Source organism: Nycticebus coucang, chromosome 18 (assembly GCF_027406575.1).
Source record: "Nycticebus coucang isolate mNycCou1 chromosome 18, mNycCou1.pri, whole genome shotgun sequence".
NCBI classification, from domain to species: Eukaryota; Metazoa; Chordata; class Mammalia; order Primates; family Lorisidae; genus Nycticebus; species Nycticebus coucang.
Genome location: NC_069797.1, coordinates 78,205,286 through 78,221,602, shown reverse-complemented (window position 1 = coordinate 78,221,602; position 16,317 = coordinate 78,205,286). Strand labels below are relative to the sequence as shown.

Here is a 16,317-nt window from a genome sequence, read left to right as displayed (position 1 = left end):
GGGACAGCCTCTAGGTCCCGGTCGGAAGCCCTGAGCCCGGCGTCCGAACTCAGGCGTGAATCCAGGGAGCAGAGCAGGCGGCGCAGCTGTCCCGAGAAAGGAGGCAGCGTGCGATGTCTGGGCGGAGTGTCTGGGAGTAAAGTTCCAACGTGGGGAGGCTCACAGGAGCGACGCTCCCCGCTCACCCCTGGAACCCTTTTCGCTGGCTTTCCCGCGAGAAGTGGGACAAGCTGGGCGCACAGGGAACCGAAAACCAGCGTGCACAGGCGAACACACTCGGGGACACCCAGACGCGCGCCCCCGTCCCTCCTCGGGAAGGTGCTGGGGCGCGCGGACGGCTCCGCCCGCGGGCTCCGCGCCTCCCTGGAGGCCGCAGTGGGCGTCCAGCCCCGGCGACGCCGTCTGCCGGGAATCGCTTGGCTCCGCTGGCAGGAAAGGCTGGATCCGCCAGGGCCCCGCGCTCGCCCGGTGGGGGCTGTCACTCCCCTGGGACGCGACGTTGCCAGGTCCACGAAGCAGGGGATCACAGGGCAGGGGGGCGCAGGACAGGGAGAGCCAGGTCGTGGGAAGTCCCCACACCCACGGTGTTTAGTGTCTTTTCAACACCAGAAGGACCTCTAAGAAACGTGCAGCAGCCCAGGGACCCCCTCTCTGGACTTAGCGGCGCCGCGTGGCTCCACTTGGCCGTGCTGACTACCGGACAAGCGGATGTTGACGATTTGGGTCACCAAGGGTGGTTGGCGCGGCCGGGCAAGCCAAACCGAAGTCTGCTTCCCCGGCCCGTGGTGTCCCACCCGCCCAGAACCACGTCGGAGATCTGGGGACAGCCCGGGCCCATCCTCGTGTCCAGCGCCTGGCCCGACCTCCTTCCTGCGGGTCTCCGGAGCCTTCCGGGAAGACGCGCTGGCCAAGGCGGGGGCGGGCCGGCGGGGATGGGGAGGAGGGGCTGGCCTGTCGCGCGCCGGTGCGACCCCCGCCGCGCCACGGCTAGCCGCAGACAATTAAACCGGGATTCCTCCCCCTATGACGTCGGCGGCGCGAGGCCCCTCCCGCGGCTGCATAAAAGGCGCGGGCTCCGCAGCGCAGGCGGCAGTGGGGGCCTGACAGCACGGCCGTGTGGACCGCGCAGCGCGGCGCCCGGAGCGCGGCCGCCCGCCTAGCGACAGCCGGAGCCTGGTCCCAGCCGGAGCCGAGCCCCAGCCGAGCCGAGCCGAGCCGGGCCCGGAGCGCCCGGGGCCCGCAGCCATGCAGGCCGGCCGCGCCGCGCGCACCTGTGCGCTGCTCGCCCTCTGCCTCCTGGGCAGCGGGGCCCAGGATTTTGGGCCGACGCGCTTCATCTGCACCTCGGTGCCCGTGGACGCCGACATGTGCACCGCGTCCGTGGCCACCGGCGGCGCGGAGGAGCTCCGAAGCAACGTGCTGCAGCTCCGCGAGACCGTGCTGCAGCAGAAGGAGACCATCCTGAGCCAGAAGGAGACCATCCGCGAGCTGACCACCAAGCTGGGCCGCTGCGAGAGCCAGAGCACGCTGGACACCGGCGCGGGCGAGGCCAGGGCGGGAGGCGGCCGCAAGCAGCCCGGCTCGGGCAAGAACACGATGGGCGACCTGTCCCGGACACCGGCTTCCGAGACGCTCAGCCAACTCGGGCAAACTTTGCAATCGCTCAAAACCCGCCTGGAGAACCTCGAGGTCCGCGCGCGCCGCGGTTCCCCCACGGCTCTCGCGCCCCTCTGCCCTCCCCCACCCCACTCTCGACCTGGCCGGGCAGCCCGACACCCCCCTCGGCAGCGTGCTGACGCCCGTCCCGCGTCTCCCGGAGCCCGCCGAGCCCCCCTGGCGGCCACTGGCCCGAGCTCCCCCCACCAGACCGCCCCCGCAGTCGCCCCGAGGGGACCGCGCCATGGGCCTCCCGCACGGTCCCGCTCTTCGTATAACGTTGTGGTTTTCCCCCCGCCCTTGCACCCCGCAGCAGTACAGCCGCCTCAATTCCTCCAGTCAGACCAACAGCCTCAAGGATCTGCTGCAGAGCAAGATCGATGACCTGGAGAGGCAGGTGCTGTCTCGGGTCAACACTCTGGAGGAGGGCAAAGGAGGCCCCAAGAACGACACGGAGGAGCGGGTCAGGATCGAGAGCGCCCTGACCTCGCTGCACCAGCGCATCAGCGAGCTGGAGAAAGGTAACGGGCGCGGGGAGCTGCTGCCTGCCAGGCAGGCTGGCTGCAGGACCCTGGCTCCCCCTGTGCAAGCCCCAGCTCCCTTGCACCCTTGCAGCCCCCGCCCCCACTTCTCCCCAGGGTCAGGGCTGCTAGCTAGTGTTCCTGCAAGGCTGGCACCCTGGGCTCAGGACTTCTCCAGGAAGGGGAGGAAGAGAGGAGGAAGGAATTGCAAGGGCTGAGCATCAAGACACACTTAACACACGGGCTGTATTTTTCAAGTGTGATTTGTTTAATCTTCAGTAACTTTGCACAGTATCTGTCGTTGGCCCAAACCCTTCCTGGTTGAGAAAGCCTCTCTTTGGCTGGTCCCGGTTCCCAACAGACAGCTGGGTGTGGGCTGGGGCTGGGTCCTCTGGTTCTGGGCACCAATTGGGCTGCTGAGCACGTTTTCAGCCACCTCCTTAGTGCCCCTGGTATCTTCTTAAAATCTCCGGGGTCCCCCAGCCCCTGCCCTGAGCCCCCTCCCTGAGGTTCTCTCTTCTGAGCAACCCAAGGGGGGCGTCTTTCTGCCTGCCTACCCCCCTCCCTGTTCCTCAGTTGCCAATTCTGGCTGGACAAGGCTCTCACCCTGGGCACATGGATGAGCTCTAGCTGCCCTGACTAGAAGTCCCAGAAATCAAACAAGGTTGTAAAAGGGGCAGGGGGCACCCCGTGCAGGGGCAGGGCCACGTGACCCCCACTCCAACCGCAACGGACAGATTTAAACAGTGCCATCTTAAGGCGCATTATGTAACTGAAAAACAGATCAGGGGAAGGAGGGACCTCAGGAGGGAGGGAGAAAGAGGGAGGGGAGATGAGGGGATGAAAAACACCCTGAGAGAGTCCAAGGGCTGCCCCTCTTCACAGGCCTGAACCTCAGGGGTGCTGCACTGAGGGCCAGCCTTGCTCTGCTCCCTGCTCACCAGACATTTGGCTTAGAGGGGGAGGGTTGCTGGCCCAGCAGGGCGCCTTCTAGAAATAATTCTTGGCCTGGGGAACTGGTTTCTTCCTGAGCTCTCTGGCAGGACCACAGGTAAACACCCCAGAATGTAGCAGGGGTGTGTGTGTGCCTGGGCTCTGGGCCTGGCACTACTGGTACCCGTGCTGAACTGGAGCATTTTCCCTGGAGTCTGTCACATCATGCCCAGGGATTGCCACCATGTTGTATGGGTAGGAGGGAATATTCACTGGTGACATTGGCCCCAGGGGGGAAGCTGGTGGCTGGATGAGGGGCAGGCCACCTGGCTAGGGCCTGAGTTGTCAGGAAGCTCACGGGGGACTGAGGCCTCATCTTTAAAGCAGTCACCTTGGGGGGCCCCGCTCCAAGCATCCTACCCCTGCTTCCTGCCATCCGGCCCTCTCCCCAGGGCTCCAAGCAGAGTCCCTGGCAGATTCTCTGAGCCCGGAGCCGGTGACTGTCCCTCCTGAGGGGTGAATGAGATTCTGGAAACAGCATGAGTCCTCAGGAGTCAGATGAGTGATGGGAGTTCAGCATGTCCCACCCTCAAGGAGGGTTTGCTGGGTGAGGGTCTGAGAGAAGAGGCCAGGATGAGAGGTTCTGAGTTCTGTCACTGTCCTGAAATCAGGCCAGTCCCTGCGGGGGCTCTTCTGAGGGGACCTAGCCTCATTGCTCCTCCCTCCGTGGCCACACCTTCTAGTTGCCCTGACTCGGTGGAGTGCCCACCCCCTCCTCACACCCACCCGCAGCCCAGGGCAGATGCCCACAGCTTGCTATGCACCACATACCACCGCTACGTGCCCAGGGCCAGCCAGGCATGGAGTACAGAGACCTTGGGTCAGCTCTTTCAGCAACTGGGCCCTGTGCCCTGGGGCAAAGCGCTTGACCTCCAGGAGCCGCCCTCTCTGTATCCACAGAATGGAGACCAGAGCCTGCCTGGTCTGCTTCACGGGCAACACTGATAAGCACTTTGTCAAGGTGCAGACGTCAGGATGTGTTCTACCCTCTGCAGGTCAGAAAGACAACCGCCCTGGAGACAAGTTCCAGCTCACGTTCCCACTGCGGACCAACTACATGTACGCCAAGGTGAAGAAGAGCCTGCCGGAGATGTACGCCTTCACCGTGTGCATGTGGCTCAAGTCCAGTGCGGCGCCAGGGGTGGGCACACCCTTCTCCTACGCTGTGCCTGGCCAGGCCAATGAGCTAGTCCTGATTGAGTGGGGCAGCAACCCCATGGAGATCCTCATCAACGACAAGGTAGGGCCCCACCACGCCTAGGCTCTCGGGCCAGCAGCGTGAGGCACACAGGGCCCTCAGGTGTGCTGGGCAGGGCTATGGAGGCCTCAGGTGCTGCTGGGCCCCAAGAGGAGTGTTTGCCAGGCAGGACTGAGGGGGTGCATGGTGCCAGGTGCGCAAAGACCAGGGAGAACTGGAACCTTCCTAGACTAGCTTCCCCAGGTGGGAGCTGGAGATGGAATGATCCCTGGGGCCAATCCAGCCCATCCCACTGGTGTGATCCCAACTCCTCCTCCTCCGCCAGCTGGCCTTGGAGCTGGCTCTGCTCCTCCATGGGTGGGGGGGCTCAGAGCTGCTCTTGGTGGCAAAGGTGCCCCTAGAGGTTTTTTCCAAGTCCAAATCTATTGCACTTAGCTAGCCTCCTGTCAAGAGGAGGCCAGGTGACCCCTAGGGAGAGGGCCAGACAGGGAAGCCCTTCCCCTTTAATGAACTCTTCCCCATCTTGGCCCCTGTTAGCGGCAGACTCAACTGCCAGCTTTCAAACCCCCTTGTCTCTGTGCCAGCAGTGGTCATAAGTGGCTACAGCCATGTTCCCGACACCATGTTGTGCCTTTCTGGGTCCCATTTCCCTGAGTGAAAAGGATATATGAGGGTTCTTTTCCGCACTCTCTTGCTGCTCCTTCCTTCCTGCCTAGAATGGGAGAGGGGAGTGAAATTCCAGGGTGAGGCCATCTCCCCTGTGGCATCTCTCAGAGCCTCTGCAGAGGACTGCCTTGTTGCAGAGCCAGAGGGTCTATTAACTGGAGACAGGGTGTGGAAAGAGAGAGGCCAGGCTGGCAAGGAGCCTGCAGGTGTGGCCCAGAACCTGGAAGGCAGGGATAGACTCAGGCCTGGGGATCACTTGCTTTGTGAACTACCACAGAGGCAGGAGGGCACAGGAGTGAGGTGGCCATGTGCCCAGATCCTCCCTCACCCTTCATGGTCCCCGTTGGCAAAGCATTACATTTCCTGAGTGACTCTGCAGCCTACCTGTGGACAGGGCTGGAGGGCAGGTGCTATGAGAATTCGATAATGGTTTTGGAGATTTCTTTCAAAAGTAGAGATAGGAAGAATGCCAGCTGAGCCAGCGAAGATCACCCATTCTGAGTCGCACCCCGTTCCCCGTGACCCCCTGTGGTTTGTTCCCTTCCCAGGTGGCCAAGCTGCCCTTTGTGATCAATGACGGAAAGTGGCACCACATCTGTGTCACCTGGACCACACGGGATGGCGTCTGGGAGGCCTACCAGGATGGCACCCAGGGCGGCAGTGGGGAGAACCTGGCACCCTATCACCCCATCAAACCCCAGGGTGTGCTGGTGCTGGGCCAGGAGCAGGTACTGGCTGGCCGTACGGGGCCTAGGCCTGGAGAAGGCTCCAGAAAGGGGGGATGTCATTTTCTGAGCAGTAGCCCAGGGGGCAGGTTATGCAGCAGTTTGGGCAACATCCCTGCTCTGGGTGGGCTCGTGCAGTATATCAAGCGAGAGCAGACTTTGGTTTCTGTGCTCTCAGTAACTGCAGCTGCACTTTCTTTGGCATGGGAAGGCCAACTCTGCTTTCAACCATGAATAATTTAGTGCCTGGGAAGTGATTTGTCTCCCATTGAGCAACTGGGAGGGAGAAGGGGGATAGCGAATCCAGGCCCTCCAGGCTGTCTTCCCCTGTTGGACAGGTGCCACTGGCAAAGAGTGGGACCCTATGTCCACTGGCCAGGAGACCAGCTACAGGAGAGGCAGAGTCCAAGTGCCCCAGGAGAAGGTTCCCGGGCAGAGGTGGTCAGCACCATCCTTTCTCCCAGGCATCTTCAGGGGAGGAATAGTTACTGAAGTGAGATACCCAGACTCCCCCGACTAGGGAGGCAGGGTCCCCAGGTCACCCCAATGGCCTCCTTCACCCTCATCTTCTGCTTTTCTCTGAAGGACACTCTGGGTGGTGGGTTTGATGCCACTCAAGCATTTGTGGGTGAGCTGGCCCACTTCAACATCTGGGACCGCAAGCTGACCCCAGGAGAGGTGTACAACCTGGCCACCTGCAGCACCAAGGCCCTCTCTGGCAACGTTATCGCCTGGGCCGAGTCCCACATCGAGATCTACGGCGGTGCCACCAAGTGGACATTCGAGGCCTGTCGTCAGATCAACTGATGGCTTCAGGCCGGGGCTGAGCCCCCCTCGCCTGCCTCCCCTGCTTGTGCGGTGATGACCTGTCTGTCTCTTCCTCTCTCCCTTCCCCCAGGAATGAGCCAAGGCCGTCGCCCCTGCACACGCACACGCACACGCACACAGCCTGGTTTTGTCCTCCTCGTGCACGTGAAGCAGCCCTGGATCCCATCTGTCCCTGAGGACGTCCCACTCTCTCTAGGAGCCCTGGACTGTCTCTCAGGTGTGCCCCATTCACAGTTAAAGAGCTAAAGCAGGTGGCAGTGGCATGTTGAACAATGCAGAAGTAGGTGAGAGGGTGTGTGTGTGTGTGTGTGTGTTTGTGTGTCTGCGTGCGTGTGTGTGGGGGCGGCTGGGGGGAGGCTTTTTCTCTTAGAAAAAAGGATTTCAAGTCCTTCTTTCTTTGTGGCTTTGAGAGATCTCATGATGGGTCAAAAATCTGTATATGCCAACTCTATTAGCTGCCCGCGTGCCTTGGGGCTGGTGTGATTTCTCCAGCACACAAATTTGTCTTCATTTGCAGACCTTTTTCAGAGCGACATATCTCTATATTGATATAATAAATGTCTTTTACTGGTTTGTTAAGGGTCAGGGGGGCCTCTCCATGGAGAATTTTTATTTGGTGTTAGGAGCAGATTCTCTCTGAAGATTGAAGGCTGACTGCCTGGGGAGAGCACCACATGCTTTTCCATAGTGGGCAGGTGGCTGAGGTGGGCCCGTGCTGCCCTCACCCAGGGCCCAGCCGGCATCCCTGCTCTTTGCATTGAGGGCAGCCTGCACACCCAGCCCAGCTGGCTCTGCCTGTGGTCTTCCCACTTCCTTGTATCCCGCAGGGCTGGGACCCATCCCTCCATTCCAGCCTCCAGTTGCTGCACTGTGTCAGCCCAGGTGGCCCTGAGAGAGGGGTGTCCCACTCACAACCAGGAAGCTAGGGCCCCATGACTCTCCCCTTTCACCTCTGGCATTGCAATACAGTGTTCAAGAGGGGACCTTTTAGACAAGGGAACCCACAGTCTGATTAAGACCCAGGCACATAGGGCCACTGAGGCTTGAGTCCAGCCAGTCGGTAGGAAGGTCCTCTTGGTGGGACTTTGACAGCCATATCCCCCCAGCACACCCAGGACCAGGGGAGCTGGCTCAGACCCCTCTGAGAGGCAGGGGTTCTCAAGACCTCTCACATGGAGCCAGGCCTGGCCAGGGTGGGGGGCCTGAAACCTACTCCCCCATCTCACAGGGCTCAAGTGCCATAGCAGACCCCAACCTGTGACCAGGCAGTGACACTAAGACATGTCCAGTGTCCTGAAACTTTGATGTTTTTGTTCCCTATGATAAAGCAACATGAACATGTCCTAGTCCTTCCGAGGAGGGGAGGAAAATGTGTGTGTTTGTGGGCAAGCATGTGTGCGTGCGTGTGTGTGTGTGTGTGTGTGTATGTGTGTGTGTTGAGGGAGAGGGAGACCACTCAGAGGGGCACGCCCCGGTAGGGCGCACTCCCTGCTCTGTTGTACCATCTGGTGGTCGTATGCCCTGAGGGCACCCTGGACTCTGTCTCCAGGAATCTAATTAGCAAAAGGCTGACGAGTCTTTCTAGAAATTCTACTGCACTGCCTGGCTCATCTGCAGCCGCAGACATTTCAGGAGGAGCAGGTGTTTACGTCTTCTGTTCCTTCCAGGGCCACCTGTCCCCTTAAACTAACAGGTCCGTGTTGTGTCGGAAACTTAGTGCGTCTGTGTGTCAGTGTCGGTGTCTGTGGGCGTCTGTACTGCCCTGGTCGCCCTTCCGCAGGCCCTCCACCCCCCTGAGGAGGGCACCGGTCAGGCCACGCTGCCTGCTGTTGTCCAATAGTGGCTTTTCTTAAATAACTGTGCTTCATCAGTGCCCGCCAGGCTGTGGCATCCTCGGGTCTGCAGGGATCTTCTCTGTGTGCATGTCCTTTGCTCCCTGGGTCCGGTGTGTGCTCCCTTCCTGCATGGACTACCAGTCCTGTGTTGTGTGTCCCATGACCACCCGTGTAGCTCCCAGACATGGCGGGGTAAGCAAGCCGAGGGTGTGAGAGGAGGCCGAGAAGAGGTCGGTTTCCCTCTCTCCCTCCCCACCCCTAAACCACCAAGAAGCATTTTTAACGTGTAGGTTGAGAACAAGTCTAATGAATTCCCGAAGGTGGGAGAGAGAGCAAGAGAGCTTGGAGTCGCCTCCCAGGACCAGGCCTAGCACCGACTCCGTCTAGGAGCTGTCACATAGGTGGGGCCCCGAGTGGGCTGTGCTAGTGCTCCCTGGGCAGCACCTCCTTCCAGCCCCAGCCTGGCCAATCTACCGGACCCCAGACCACCTTCTGCCCACAGTGGGCCAGGTGGGAGCTGTCCGTTGAGGACCATGAGCCATCCTCTGCCCTGACTGGAGAAGGGCAGAGCACACCCCAGTGCTTTCGCCTCCGTCCCTGCAGCCGGGCCTGCTCACAGTCCCTGCCATCCTCTGACCCACCCACGGTGCCAGGGCCGAAGCTGACATTAGCTCCCTCACTGTGTTAACACTTGGCACTTTGCTGGCCCCGAGGAAAGGTAGATGACACAGCAGCAGGTCTAGTCCACGTAGTCCCCACCTACTCCTTAATCTGATTGATGTTCCCTCTCGCACTGAATTATACATGCCTCTCTCAGGTAAGCCATTTTATAAAACAAGGAGATAAAAAAGCACTGTCCAGACAGTGTTCGCTTTCGCTGAGCTGGTGTCCGACAGCTCCCTGGGTGTCCAGGGTGGGGAAGCTGCCCGCCGAGGCTCTCCGGGCCGTCAGGGGCTGAGATCCCACTTGAATCGTAAGCCTTCTTGCTTTTGATAACACGGTATTATTTCTCTTACTGTAGAAGAAAAAGTTTATTACCAAACAAGAGTATTTTTATGAAAGTAAAGGACAAACCTATAAATTAACTCAACCTATATATCTCCCTTAAAAATACTTTCAGGCTTTACCACAATGTAGGACTGAAAGCATGTATTTTGGAAGAAAGAGATGCGTTTTGTATGCTTTCTTTTCCTTTTGTAGATTCCCAGTTTATTTTCTAAGACTGCAAAGATCTTTGTCACCAGCCCTGGGACCTGAGACCAAGGGGTTGTCTTATGGGCAGTTGAGGGGGTGGAGAGAGGCTGGCATGAGGTTCGTAGCCATTCCAGTGAGCTCCAGAGAGGAGCCACCTGTTCTCAAAAGTGTGCTGGGGACCAGGAGTTAAAATTGGCCATTTCTAGTGGACCCTTTTTTTCGGAGCTAAGTGGAAGAAGCTGAGGATTTGAATATCAGTTCCAAACGTGGCAGGAGAAACTTGGGTTACTTATTAACATCAAGAAGAAAGAATCCTTTGTAATCTTATGATAACCCGATATGGCTTGAAGAAATCATGGTTTCATCTCTTAAAACACAAAAGTGTAAATTTATTCAACTAATGACAGGAAATGTCTCACTTCTGTGCACACCGGACTTAAGTGCAATTTGTTGGAGGGGAACAAGTCATTGAGGAGGAAAAAAAGCCCAATACTTGGAGTCCCAATTTCGTCTTATTTGCCAAAAAATTTAAAAAAAAAAGCAAACCCCCTAAGACTGATATTGTTGTAATGTATATACTGTATAATAAGGAAGAGAATTGGTGTATCTTACTTTTTCATTATTTGCTGACCAAAGCTGTACATTTTTCATATGATCTGCAGCCTTTTTGGGGTATCAAATGGGTCAAAACCATGGGACCTACCGCCTCCCATCAGCAGTTCTGAAAATGCACTATTTCTACTGGTATTATTGCTTTTTTTCTTTTTTTTCATTTTCTTGCTGAAATGACATGAATTGTTGAGTTTATTTTTACACAGTAAAGAGTGAAGAAAGACTGTGGTCTCCTTGCAATGTCTGTTCTTTTCTGAAGCTGGCCAGAGCCACGGCATCCTGCCCAGCTATACCCCAGCTCTTCCTTCCTCACCTGCAGTGTCCAGGCGACCCTCACCCTCGGGGGAAGAATGCCTTCCATCTGCATTGCACTGTGCCCCTCTGGTGATACTGGGTGTAAGGATCCCAGATGTCACAGGGGCAGCTGACACAGGCAGAGAGAATCCAAGTGATTTCCTGATTCAGCAAGGCCACCGAGGGCCCAAGGCGCAGAGTAACAACCCTGCCTCCACCCCCCACGGCCCTGCTCCCTCCTGGATGAGTGTGCCACAGCTGTTCCCAAACAGCCCTGTCCTTTGTCCTTGGCCATATCCTGCCTACAGGTACCCAGCTGGTGTCTGATGGCTATCCCTCTTCGGGGGTACACATCCCTTCCCTGCAATCAAGTCCTAGGGAGTCCCCAGATCCACGTAACGATGGATGGCACAGGAGCTCTGGGCCTTGGCTTGATTCTGGATGTATTGTGGGCTTGCCAGCTGCTCCTTTCCAAGTAACAAAATGACCAGGACCTGAGCACCCCAGTATGAATGATCCCAGGAGACTTACCACTGGAACTCACAGGACATGGAGCCAAAACAGCCCACCCGATAGCTTGCTTGGTCCCCCCATATCACACGCGGTAGAAGAGACCAGCCACTCTGGCCTGCCCAATGCTTGTGTCCCCTGGCCAGGACTCAGGAGCTGGGGCTTGGTGGGGTGTGAGGAAAGTTTTGGCTTCAGCAAGGCAGGCAGGTCCCTTTCACTGTGGCCCTGGACCCGGCGTGCGGGAGGCCTTAGCCTGCTTTCTCCAGGGCTATCCTGGATGGGTTGCTGTCACCAGGCCTGGGGTTGTGCTTGATTCCAGCAGTCCCAACTGATACCACCTCCCACCTCCTGCTCAGAAGAGCGCATAGTCTGTGGTGACCCCACACTTAACACTTCTGGTTTCTATGTAAGAGTTCCTTAAAAAATTTGAGTGTTTTAACTATTATGAGAAACAAGTTGCCTTCTACCTCTCTCACACCTGATCTTGGCCCACAGTGAATGGCTTAGGGCCGAGGAGCTCAGAATAGCAGCTCAGAAGGATACTGCAGGGCCTGGTGGCCTGGACGGAGGGACACAGGCTCAGGATTTCAAAGCCACAAGGTGTCCTGGAAGCCATTGGCTCCAACAGCCTGTTGGATGGATGAGTTGTTCTTGGCTTACGTGCTTTCAGGGATGGGGGACTCACTGCCCCAGAGAGACAGTCAGCCCTGTTTTCTGACGGCTGTCAGTGAACTTGCTCTTCCCTTCCTGGCTTTCATTTTCCCTCAACCAGTGCTCAGTTCCTCACACCAAGCTGCACCTTCCACACATCTGCCACGTATGTGAGGATGGCCACCGCGTCTCACGGAGGTGTCCCTCTGCCTGCCCGTGACTGGCAGCCTGACTGGTGGGAACCTCTAGCTGTGTCCTTAGGGAGAGAAGAGAAGAGACAAGTCATCTGAGACTCATGGGATGTCTGGGCTGGAGAGCTTCGAGGGCCGGCTAGTTCACTCCCCAGTTTTCAGACGACAGGAGTGAGGCCCAGAGAGGATATGCAGGTTGTTCAAAGTTGCACAGCTTGACTGCTGGGGCTAGAATCAGAACCCAGGATTCAGGCTGGGTGTGGTGGCTTACACCTATAAACCCTGCACTCTAGGAGGCCGAGGCAGGAGGATCGCCTGAGCTCAGGAGTTTGAGACCAGCCTGAGCAAGAAGGAGACCCCATCTCTACTAAAAATAGAAAAACTAAGGCTGGGCACGGTGGCTCACGCCTGTAATCCTAGCACTCTGGGAGGCTGAGGTAGGTGGATGGCCTGAGCTCAGGAGTTTGAGACCAGCCTAAGCCAGTGAGAGATCTTGTCTCTAAAAATAGTTGGGCATTGTGGCAGGCATATGTAGTCCCCGCTACTTGGGAGGCTGAGGTAAGAGAATTGCTTGAGCCTGAGAGTTTGGGATTGCTGTGAGCTATGATGTCACAGCACTCTACCAAGGTCAACAAAGTCTCAAAAAAAAAAAAAAGAAAAAGAAAGAATAAAAGAAAACCTAGCTGGGTGTTGTGGCAGGCACCTGTCGTCCCAGCTACATGGGAGGCTAAGGCAGAAGGATCACTTGAATCCAGGAGTTTGAGGCTGCTGTGAGCTATTCTGAGACTATAACGCACAATCCTGGATATTGTCTCAAAAAAAAAAAAAAAAGGAGAAGAAGAGGGGTGGCACCTGTGGCTCAAAGGAGTAGGGCACCAGCCCCATATGCCGGAGGTGGCGGGTTCAAACCCAGCCCTGGCCAAAAACTGCAAAAAAGAAAAACAAAAGAACCCAAGATTCCTGACTCCTACCCCAATGCTTTCACCTGGCCTGGCTAAACAACAGTGTTCTCACCTGCCAGGTGGCGGTGCTTACCTGCAAAGATAGATGAGAGCAGTTGGGGCCTGGTGCTCCTCCCTCCCCTCTCTGTTGTACCAAGATCCTTCTCTAGGTTCATCTCATTAGGGCCCTCAGTAGCAGCGGGACTGGACACTGCCCCCAACTACCCCACAGGCCCCACTCCATGAGCCATATCTCTCTTGGAATGCAAAGACCCAAGGGGAGCCGGGAGGCTGCCCTGATAGGGTGGGATCTTCTCAGGTGGGACCATGGGGTAGCCTGGCTGTAGCTCCAGGAACTCCAGTGTCCCCCAGGGAATCTGGTCAGTGACAGACAACTCAGAAGGCCTAGCCTAGATCCTGGACAGCTCCTGAGGGCTGCTCGCCCCATGACACAAGACCACAGGGACTCCGTCCTCAGGCCTCTTCTCTACCACACCCTGGCCTGATCCTAGATAGATCAAACTCCCCATTCCAGCCTCCTAAGGGCAGCAGGGTACTCGGCCAGGCCTGGAGGGTCTGGGGATCTGTGGCCTGAAGTTTTCCAGGGTGAGGGTCTCTCAGGGGTCCACATCTCACTTATACTGCACTGGGGATTTTGCAGCTGTTCCCATCGGATCCTTCCTCCAGCCCCCTCCTGTCTTTGGTTCTTCAGGAAACTGGGTGTGTGCATGGCCTGACTCAGCCGTGGGCCCGAGATAGGGGCAGCTGGGAGGGCATCTGGGCCTGCACCCTCCTGGGTCCACTGCCTGTGGTGGCCGTGGCAGGCTCATCCCAGCTGCTATCTCCTGCTCACCTCTAAGCAGCCCACGAGCGCCTTCAGCCCTGAGAGTGTGCAGGAAGGGCAGGGCCACCAGCAGCACCCACCTCTAGGAGTACCTTGAGCTCTGCCAGTGGCGAGGCCCTGAGCCTGGCTCCCAGTGGTGACTGGGGAGGCCCAGCCGGGAAACTCCAGCACGTGGGACCCGAGAGGCCAAGGTGGAGGAGGGTGGGGGTGGGCCTGCCACTTGTGTTCCCGTATGGCATTGCCGAGGAAGCCTGCTGTCCCCTGTTTGGTTTCTGTACTTCTCAATTTGGGCCAAGGTGGGGGCCATCTGCTAAAGTATACACAGAGAAAACATCTTCAGTGTGCGGAAAATTGGCTTCCGAGGGGGGGCTGTGCTCACACAGAGCAGCCAAGAGCGGTCAGCAGGCAGTGTGTGCCCTGCCTCAGTGGCTCTGCTGAGCCTCAGGTCACTTGCACGCGTCCCTCTGCTATCAGCTGTCCAGAGCACCCCACGCCCCCCACCACCAAGCTGCCCATGGGGGCTGCTGCCCTTCTTCCTTTGAACACTTTAGCTCAGATATATCTCACGAGCCGTGTCATCCACCGTGGAAAGTGTATAATTCAATGGCTTTTGACATGGCACATTTAAAAATAATGACACATACATATGACATAAAATTTACTGTTTTAACCATTTTTAAGTGTCCAGTTTAGTGGTATTAGCCACATTCACAGTGTTGTGCAAAGCCATGTCATGGCTGTAGACAGAAATGCTGCTCCATTAAACAGTCCACCTGTCCCCACCCGGGGACCCTCTGCTCCACTCACTGTGACTCTGCTGGCTCTGGGGGCCTCCTGTTAGTGGAATGTTTGTCCCTTTTATGACTGGCTTCTGTCACTTAGAGTGGCATTTTCGAGGTCCAGCTAATGTTGTGGCATGTTCGGTGAGTCATTCCTTTCTATGGCTGAGTGACGTCCCACTGTACGTGGGGACCATGTTTTCTTTATCTGTTCATCTGCAGGTGGACATTGGGGTTGTTTCCACCTTTCGGCTGTTGTGACTAAGGCTGCTAAGAACAAGGATGTGGAGTCCCTGCTTTTGATTCCTTGGGGTGCACACTCAGAAGCAGAACTGCTGGATCCTGTGATGACTCTATCTTTAGCTTTTTGAGAAGCTGCCAGACTGTTTGCCATGGTGGCTGCCTGTTTCCGCTCCCACCGGCAGGGCACGAGGCTTTGGGTTTCTCCACATCCTCACCAACACTTGTTATTTTTTAGTTTTCAGATAGTAGAAACATCCTGATGGGTGTGATATGGTATCTTATTGTGGTCTTTTGATTTTTAATTTATTTTCTATTTTTAGAGAGAAGTCTGGCTCTGTCACTTAGGCTGGTGTGAAGCTGCTCACCATCGTAACTCCTGGGTTCAAGGGATCCTCCTGCCTCAGCCTCCCAAAGTGCTGGGATTGCAGGTGTCCTGTGTGAGCCACCGTGCTGGGCACAGTGTGGCAGTTCCCTCGTCAGTGGTGATATTGAACCTCCCTTCATGTACTTACGGGGCATCTGTTTTCCACTTGTGGCATCTACCTATGTAAATCTTTGCCCATTTTTGACTCAGGTTCTTTTGTTGGTGAGTTTGTAAAAGCTTTTATATATTCTGGATATTAATCCCTTATCAAATATATAATATGCAAATATGTTCTCCCATTCTGGGCGTTGTCTTTTCACTTTCTTGATAGTGCCCTTAGACAAATGAGAGTTTTTAATCTGGATGAAGTCTTCATCTGCATTTTCTCTTATTGCCCTTGATTTTCATATCATGTTCAAGAATCATCTGCCTGACTAAACCCCACACATCGCTGACCCCCCCCCAGGTTAGTCCTCCTTGTTAGCCTGTCCCACCACACCCCCTTCCCCAGCACAGCCCCTGTCAGCCCACTCCCGACGATGAGCCCCGAGCAGAGCTGGGTCTGCTTTGCTCCTCATAGAAATCCCTTCTGGCTCGAACATTCTTGGCTCTGGGCTTCACTCTTCAGCATCTTGGTTCTCTAAGAATCACAGAATGTTAGAGCAGATGTAGAGAGAAGAAAAAAACAGAAATGCTCTTTAAAATGAGAGCTGACTGCTTTCCCATCAGTTTAACTGTGTTTAAGAAAATACCCCTGTGTCTGCTCTGAGTCTGAAAGGTGGGCTGCCCTTTCCCCTGCTGCCAGGGGTCCAGGCTGGAGGGAGAAGGTGAAGGGATGAGAGTGCTGCCCGGACACCAGGTGACAGGGACGGTGATTTTCACAGTCATCCTGGGTGGGATGCCAGACACCTGAGTGGGTCCATCAGGGCAGAGAGAAACAGCTGGGGTTTGGTGGGGGGTGCCCAGCTGCCAGGAAACACCTGTACGGTCACCTGCCCGGACCCCCCGCTGAGCCGACTGTGGAGGCCTGCAGCACTCAGGCAGACAGCTGCAGGACGTGGGGATCCTCCCGGCACCCTGGGCTTCCACTGTGTGGGGGTGGGAGCTGTGCTGGGTGGAATGATGTCATCCCAAAATTCATGTCCACCCTGAACCTGTGACTGGGACCTTATTTGAAATACAGCCTTTCCAGGTATGGTGAAGTCAAGATGAGGTCAGCCTGGATCAGGGCAGGCCCGGATTCCAATGACTTGTGCCCTTAAAAGAGAGACA

General features: G+C 56.6%; 1 protein-coding gene across 1 annotated transcript; it reads left to right on the top strand.

Annotated features, from left to right (window-relative positions):
• Positions 1-1,094: 1,094 nt before the first annotated feature.
• Positions 1,095-6,878, top strand: NPTX1 (neuronal pentraxin 1). The gene is made up of 5 exons (XM_053570650.1): positions 1,095-1,689; positions 1,970-2,177; positions 4,166-4,410; positions 5,583-5,762; positions 6,345-6,878. Exons 1-5 carry the CDS (start codon positions 1,246-1,248, stop codon positions 6,564-6,566), a joined length of 1,299 nt encoding a protein of 432 aa, XP_053426625.1. The 5' UTR covers positions 1,095-1,245; the 3' UTR covers positions 6,567-6,878.
• Positions 6,879-16,317: the final 9,439 nt, after the last annotated feature.